The 8,244-nt window shown below is 41.0% G+C and overlaps 1 protein-coding gene across 1 annotated transcript; it reads left to right on the top strand.

Annotated features, from left to right (window-relative positions):
• Positions 1–350: 350 nt before the first annotated feature.
• Positions 351–6,033, top strand: atg12 (autophagy related 12). The gene is made up of 4 exons (XM_002939961.5): positions 351–537; positions 2,631–2,767; positions 3,659–3,721; positions 4,836–6,033. Exons 1-4 carry the CDS (start codon positions 396–398, stop codon positions 4,893–4,895), a joined length of 402 nt encoding a protein of 133 aa, XP_002940007.1. The 5' UTR covers positions 351–395; the 3' UTR covers positions 4,896–6,033.
• Positions 6,034–8,244: the final 2,211 nt, after the last annotated feature.

Below are 8,244 nucleotides of genomic sequence, written 5' to 3'. Positions count from 1 at the left end.
GGTAACAAGACCGGAAACTGTATTCTTTATTTCATAACCCCAAGACAGAAATACATTCCCATACATGCACCATTAGCTGAGGCACTGCTGGAATTAGGAGTATTTACAATATTCCACCTTTTTTAACATTCACAGTTTAATTCAGGTGCTTCAAATTGGTACTTTCACCCCCCCCCCCCAGATGGAATCTCTATCTCATGTAACTTCAGGCTTTGAGCTTAATCCATGAATACATAACCACATTCCATCATTTGGTGAAGGAAATTCTAATAGACTTGGTTTACATTAGAACATTTTTTTTCTAGACTTTCCCCAGCGTCACTAACTTACGTCATTTCCTGTAACGCAATTCCGCCATTTTTGATGTTTCGGGCTGTCACTTACCAGGACTAAAGATGGAGGAAGGAAGTGATAAGCAAATTGGAAGTTCCACAAATGAAGAAGGGAATGCAAATGCGGATTCCCAGCCGGACACCGCCCCAGCCCCGGTAGTTTCACCCAGTGCTGAAGAGCCGCATAGCGAAACGAAACGCAAGAGTAAGGCTTTCTGTGGATTCATTCGCATTAAGAAAATAGAGTCGTTGTGGTTAGTGCGGCGTGGGTAACACTGCTGTTCCAACTCGCCATTGCCTAATTGTGAAGCCCTCTGTGGGCAGCAGCCGGCGGAACAGTAGATCCCAGGCCTGTGTAGCGGTAGAAGCTTGCGGGCAGCAGGAGGCGGGTCAGTGCGCAGGTTCCATGTCCCTATGGGCAGAGAGCCCAATACTATCTACTGACATAGCCTAGTGCTTTCATCTGCTGCACTACAAAATCAAAACAACCTTCACTAGACAACTGATTTGCTTTTCTTTCTATAAATATACACCTAGGGGAATATTTAATATAGTGGGTAAGCCAACTTCACTTGTGATGCTGCCCATAGCAACCAATCAGCAATTGTTGAAGGGTCGCCTTCAACAAGAGCAAAAACCACATCGGTTGCTATAGGCAACATCACTGGTGATAATACATATGCCCCTTCTTCTGACCCGCACCATAAGCCTGGGGTATGTACAAACATGGATTCATTTTGCTCCAAAGTAGTAACATGTGGCTGCTATTGGCTGACTCTGATCAGCAGCGCCGGATTTCAAACCGGGGCGCCCCCAGGCCGCACCCCATTCGCGCCCCGCCCCCCACGCGCAAACAAACCCACCTCCCCCGTGCCGCGCCGACGCAATCGCGCATGCGCGGGCATTTAAACTCCCATACAGAGCAGTGGGGAGAAGTCCCCATTGCTCCATATGGGAGCAAAATGTCACAATTTTGTTGCGGCGGGGCGGCATGCTGCCCCTAAATTTCTGCCGCCCTAGGCCCGGGCCTTTGTGGCCTCGCCACAAATCCGGGCCTGCTGATCAGTCTGCTACAAACAACTGTTGCAATGATGGGACCTATGGTACCAAAATACTAGAAATCTCCTTGTGTGTCCTTATACTAAGTTAGCCTGCATAGAAGATTAGTTTCTCATGACAACCAGTGGTTGGTTCCAGTGTTGGACTGGGGTGCCAGGAGCCCACCAGAAAAACTTAGACCCACTCCTCCCCTTCTCTGTTCACTCACTTTTTTTTACTCTCCTAATTACTTCTTTTTACATACTATTGCCTATGCTTTCCTCCCTTATTTTGTTTCTTCTCATATAGATTGAGTAGTGGCCTTGGTATAGAGTATAGACATACAAGACAAATGGTTGGGTGAGCAGGAGGGCCCACTGACACCTGGGCCCACTGGGAGTTTTCCTGGTATCCCTGTGGGCCAGTCCGACACTGGTTGGTTCGGGTTGGTCAACTGCAGAGTGAATAAAGTTGCCTGCAGGCAAGCCTTAAGAGAGGGGTATCTGCAATAAGCACTCAGGACAACTGACCAGACGTTAGTGCAATATGGGCATATGGACGTTGGCTGTATAACAGTAGGTCAGGTAATAGGGTGAGTGAATCCTGTACATGTCCTGGTCAGCCTATACCCAAGCCAAATCGGTTTTTCATTACTCTTGTTTCCTATTTTGTCTATTTTAAAGGAGGGCAAAACGTACATCACTGGGTGGTGTCAATTTGTTTGACACTCTCGGTGATCATAAACTATAAAGAAGAACAAAACACATACAATTGGGTACAGTCTCCAAAGGGCCCATTTGCCAGTTAGCTAGAGGGCATACAAAGGGCAATACAGAGCACTCCTTTCTATTGTTCTGATCATTTATGCAAAGAGCACAAATAATTGAAACAGCAGGAAGTGAAGCTGGTCACACAGATCATAAAGGGTCTTTGAAAATGAGATGGGATGTTATTTTATTTATTAATTGTATTGCCCATGTATTCGCTTGCACTGACATGGGCATGTAAAAAAAATTTCAAATTAAGCACTTTTTTGGTTACGGGCTTTGCCTATCACTGTTTCTAACATTACTTGCTTTGTGTAGCACTAAATCCAGTTGTTTCAGAATGAGGAGACCCTTAAGGCATATCCAGAATATATTGCACAGATGACTACACTGAAATACCATTTAAACTGTATACGGAGGAGTATACGGGGCATTAAAAAAAAAAAAAGCACAAAAATACACCTTTCTAAAATGTCCTATTTATGCTTCACAGTTGATGTCCTTCTGAAGGCTGTTGGGGACACTCCAATCATGAAGACTAAAAAATGGACTATAGAGAGGACTCGTTCGGTTCAAGGTCTAATGGACTTTATAAAAAAGTTCTTGAAGTTGGATGCTGCTGAACAAATTGTAAGTTGTGTGCCGTATTTCTTGTATAGTGTTTTCATAGCACGGGTATCAGAGCATTTTAAAAATAAAGCAGAAGAGAACTTCGGGCTGGGTTGGAAAGAGTAGGGGGTTGGGTCAAATCTTGGTTGGCCTTGAAAAAAATCTTAAAGGTTAAGACATGCCCCTAATTTTTGAGACACTGTAAGGAGTGAGTCTTAAGGCAGAAATGAATGGCAGTTGGCAACCCCAGCATCACAGATCCAGAGCAGGTTTTAAAAAAAAAAAAAAAAACTACAAATATAAAAAGCTGCTTTTATATTGCTGGAGTGCCAATACTCCCACCAATATATCCATTAGTGTACACATTAAAGGGATACTGTCATGTTTTATATGGTATACTCTATACTGAATTACATTGTTTACATAGCAAATAATTCACTCTACCATCTGAAATTTTATTATTACTAATATATATAACTAATACAAGCTACTAATGTATTTTTCTAGTTGTAATATTGGTGTGTAGGCCCCATCTCAGTGCATTGTGCCTGAGTCTGAGCTTTCAGAAGGAGCCAGCGCTACACATTAGAACTGCTTTCAGGTAACCTATTGTTTCTCCTACTCCCATGTTACTTGAGGAGTCCCAAGCCTGACTTGGATTTCTTACTAGTGAGTGCTATTCTGATACCTACTGGGAGCTGCTATCTTGCTCCCTTCACATTGTTCTGCTTATCGGCTGCTGGGAGGGGGGGGATATCACTCCAACTTGCAGCTCAGCAGTAAAGTGTGACTGAAGTTTATCAGAGCACAGGTCACATGTTTGTAGCACCCTGTGAAATGAAGAATATGGCTAGCCCCATGTGAAATTTCAAAACTTAATCTGTTTATAATGACCATAATTATTTATTGCAGTTTATCTATGTGAATCAGTCATTTGCACCATCCCCTGACCAGGAAGTAGGAACCTTGTATGAGGTAAAACATCTTTTTAAAGTAAATTTTACCTATGTATTTGAAATAAAACATTGTATTGTTGTTTTTTAATAATACACGTTATTGTCCTGTATGATCAACATTTGGGCTTCTGTGACCAAATATGTTTTCTTTTATCAGCCAGGGCTGTAAAGTCAATTGACACAAATGGGTTTTGATTTGATTCTGATGGTTGTGAATCCTGGAATAAGTACAGGGTTCAGTTAGACAGAGTGACATACTGGAGCCATGTGGTTTAGCCGACTTTTTCATATTGTGTATGTACAGCATCTGATAGGGTATATGGTGGGGGGGAGGGGTTAGGGTATATGGTGGGGGGGAGGGGTACAGTGTTAATGAAAACCAGCAATCAGGTCTACACCCTGTAAATGGATATGAACGCATGGAAGTGGGCAAAGAATTATGATCAAAGTGTTTTTTTTATCCCTGCCTATAGATTCTATAAACCAGGTATTTACTTTTCAAGAACAAATTAGGTTATATTTTTTCCCAAGACCCCCAGAGCCTATTAGCAGTGAAGATCTTTGCCATGTTCTGTTCTTCTTATTCTCTGGGCACCTGTCCGTTACTTGGCTCACAGTATCCAATCCATGGCAGTGCAGAAACCATTTTGTGTTAAAATGAAAATTATAATTCAATCATCAGCTTCTATGGTAGATGTAACATTTACTGTTAATATTTTGATAATTTTCAAAAACACCTAAACCTAAACTAACTCACCTGCGTCCCAGAGCACTCTGAGCGTGTGCGGAGTCACTGACACTTAAAATATGGCCTAACAAAATCAGAAGATTGAGAAGTATAGAGCTGAACCCCTGAGCTGGTATGACAATATAAGTATATCAAATAAAGCATTTTTAGCCATGTTCTTGTTAAGCTATCCTTTAAGGCCTTTTCTTGGGGTGCCATTTGATAAACAATAATCTGTATGTTTGAACCTTACCCACATGCAACTCAATCAGAATGCATTATCTCTTTCCTGTATATAAAGTGCAGGTTCATATTTTACATCTACAAATCCAGCCAATCTATAGATGTCCTTCTCCTTAAGACCTCCTCGCTCTTTATAACCATTATGCATCTTACTGTATTCTAGTGCTTTGGAAGCGACGGGAAACTGGTTCTACATTACTGTAAGTCACAGGCTTGGGGATGAAGATTTTGTTGCCACATCTCTGTTTTTGGGGACCAGTCTTCTGATTGTAAGAAGAACATCTGTGCAATTTGCCACTCTAGGCTATGCTGGATCCTAGATATTGTCTGCCGACCACTGGGTCCAGCTGTAAGACAGCACCCTACAGGAACTGCTGACAGATTTGCCTTGATGCTTTCTGCATTACGTTGTATATGACTGTGATTCAGAATTAAGTTGAATAAGCAACAGCTGGAAACAGATAATCTTATGGAAACCACTGGGTCAATCTGATTTAAGCCTGGACATGTGATTTATACCTGGTCACTTTACAGCTTTCTCCTGCTGCAAGCGAACAATTCATTCACTGGAAGTACTGAGAATAAACTTTGCTGCCAGGTTTCCTTGGGTTTCAAACCTTTTTTTCCTTTTCAGCCCTTAATGAATAGGATAATGCTGAGGCCATACGAGCTGCAGAGTGTCCTTTTGATCTATGATATATTGTCAGTTTTCTGTTTTTATTTTATTGGATTAAGGAATTAGACATAAGTCTAGTGCAGTCTATCACTGATTCCCATAAAAATGAATGGAAAATGCTCTGCCTGTGGCAGTGATAGGCAGACCACTTTATAGAAGTCTGTCTTTCAGCTGTGTTCCACCTGTCAAATGCCAGGTCTGCAATAGGCAAAATGCCTCCCATACATCTGTACATACATGTTACAGGTGCTTTCTGCCTGAGCAAAGCAGTGGCCAAAGCCAATTGTGCCAGTGTTCCATAAAAAGCTTATATAATCCAAAAGGCACTTTAATTAAACGTTTACTAGCACATAGTATATGTGTTTCAACCTTGTATGGTGACTTTAAGATGCACAGCATTTTTATAGAAAAAATATAGGCCACTTTAACAAATTCTAAATATATATATATCATCGTTGAGGATGAGTCTAGTAAAACAAAGGTTAATAGCTTTGGACATCATCTGTCCTGTACATCAGCCCTGTGCGGCAGGGCCCCCTACAGGACACATGCACAGTAATTGGCTTTGGGCAATAAACTGGGAAGTTACTCACAAGTCAACAGGAGCCTTTTTAAGGCCACCACAAACAAAAGAAGGACACCTACTAAGATATAATATCAATAAAAGCAACAATGCAAATTTAAATTTTGTTGTCATTATACACATTTTTTTCAAACTATATTAGTAGAACTATATAAAGATATACAGGTATGGGATCCATTATCCAAAAAAATCCAAATTACAGTAAGGCTATATTCCAAAGACTCCATTATAAACAAATAATTCTTATTTTTAAAAATGATTTCCTTTTTCTCTGTAATAATAAAACAGTACCTTGTATTAAGAAATACTGAAGGCAAAACTAACCTATTGGGTTTAATTCAGGTCTAAATTATTTTTTTAGTAGATTGCATAAGGAAGTACAGGTATGGGATCCCTTATCCGGAAACCCAATATCCAGAAAGCTCCGAATTACGGAAAGCCTGTCTCCCATAGACTCCATTATAAGCAAATAATTCAGATTTTAAAAATTGATTTGCTTTTTCTCTGTAAAAATAAAACAGTGCTTTGTATTTGATCCAAACTAAGATATAATTAATCCTTACTGGATGCAAAATAATCTTATTGAGTTTAATTAATGTTTTATTGATTTTTTAATAGACTTAAGGTATGAAGATCCAAATTACGGAAAGACCCCTTATCCGGAATACCCTTGGTCCCGAGCATTCTGGATAATGGGTCCTATACCTGTATAAAGAATCATTATAGGGGTCATGTGCAATGCCCCAAATGGTTTTGTTTTTGCACTTTGCCTACTGCATAGGGCATTGTGCAAATATCCCCATGCCTCTGCACACGCAAGTTAGGGGGCAGAAGGAGGCAGCAGGGCCTTATCGCAGTAAGGGCTGGGCTTCTGATTTCCATTCCAGTTCTCCTTGCAGAGAGCTACAACCCCAGGGGGTACAAGAACCCCCCCAAGGTTATTCACAGATAACCAGTGTAGCCTGAACCCATGTAGCCCATCAGCTTGTCTTGTGAATTGGAGGGCAGATCACAATAAACCAAAGCAAATGCAGGGAGAACAGAGAATCTCTCCTGCTCCTTCTTTCTTCACTAGGTAGGGGACAACTCATGCATAGTATAATGAAAAAGTCAGCTTTTTTTTTTTTCAGCCTTTCACTCTATTGCACATGTGCACCAGTGTGAAAAAAAGAGGATGGTGCTTGATAGAGGAACACCTAACTGGCGCAGTTTTCTGATAAAAGGAGCACCAGCCCTGGTATCGGGTAAATTAATACAATCCCTGGGGGTTCTCGAACATTTGGCACCCCCAACAATTGTGACTTTCCCTTTCCTTAGAATATAAGCTCAGCATTGACTACAGAAAGACGGAATTGCTTACATGAAGGGAAATGCTTACCATGCTTCTTTGCTACAGAACGGAGTGGGTGATGTTCCTACAGGGAGGCATGGAGGTATGACGGGACGCAAGGAGCAGGCAATAAAGAGGTGCCCTGGGGAAATCAGTAGAGACGCATTGACAGGTTCATAGTGTATGTTGGTTGCAACTGTCAATCCATTTTGTGAATTTTAGGAAAAGTGGACAGTACTGAATCAAGCACAAACCACTGGCCAAACTCATCTCATAAAACTAATCATGTTTCTGCGAGATTAATATCTTTAATTAAACCTTCAGCCCTAATCTTGAATGGATTTGCAAATTAAAACAAATTGAGAAAGGGACATGTATTTGGGAATCAAATGCTGTGAAAGGAAATCCTCTTGATGAAAACTTTATCCCACATATGTTGCAAGAAAACAGGGCAATGGAACCAGTGAAAGCAGGTCAATGCCTGTTAATTAAATGGGAGAGGATTTGATTAGACAAGTCTGCACTCTCACTAGCAGATGCAGGGTGGCCAGACGTGACCCTTGCTGCAGTGTCTGCAGATATGTTATGGTGATAGAAACAAACTGCGTGTTGTATGGAGATACACGGCGATAGAACCAAATAAACTGCACGTTATATGGAGATACACAGCGATAGAACCAAATAAACTGCACGTTATATGGAGATACACAGCGATAGAACCAAATAAACTGCACGTTATATGGAGATACATGGCGATAGAACCAAATAAACTGCACGTTATATGGAGATACACAGCGATAGAACCAAATAAACTGCACGTTATATGGAGATACACGGCGATAGAACCTAATAAACTGCATGTTATATGGAGATACACGGCGATAGAACCAAATAAACTGCATGTTATATGGAGATACACGGCGATAGAACCAAATAAACTGCATGTTATATGGAGATACACTGCGATAGAACCTAATAAACTG

Source organism: Xenopus tropicalis, chromosome 7 (assembly GCF_000004195.4).
Source record: "Xenopus tropicalis strain Nigerian chromosome 7, UCB_Xtro_10.0, whole genome shotgun sequence".
NCBI classification, from domain to species: domain Eukaryota; kingdom Metazoa; phylum Chordata; class Amphibia; order Anura; family Pipidae; genus Xenopus; species Xenopus tropicalis.
The sequence above is the reverse complement of the archived record's forward strand: the minus strand, read 5'-3'. Positions and strand labels throughout refer to the sequence as shown.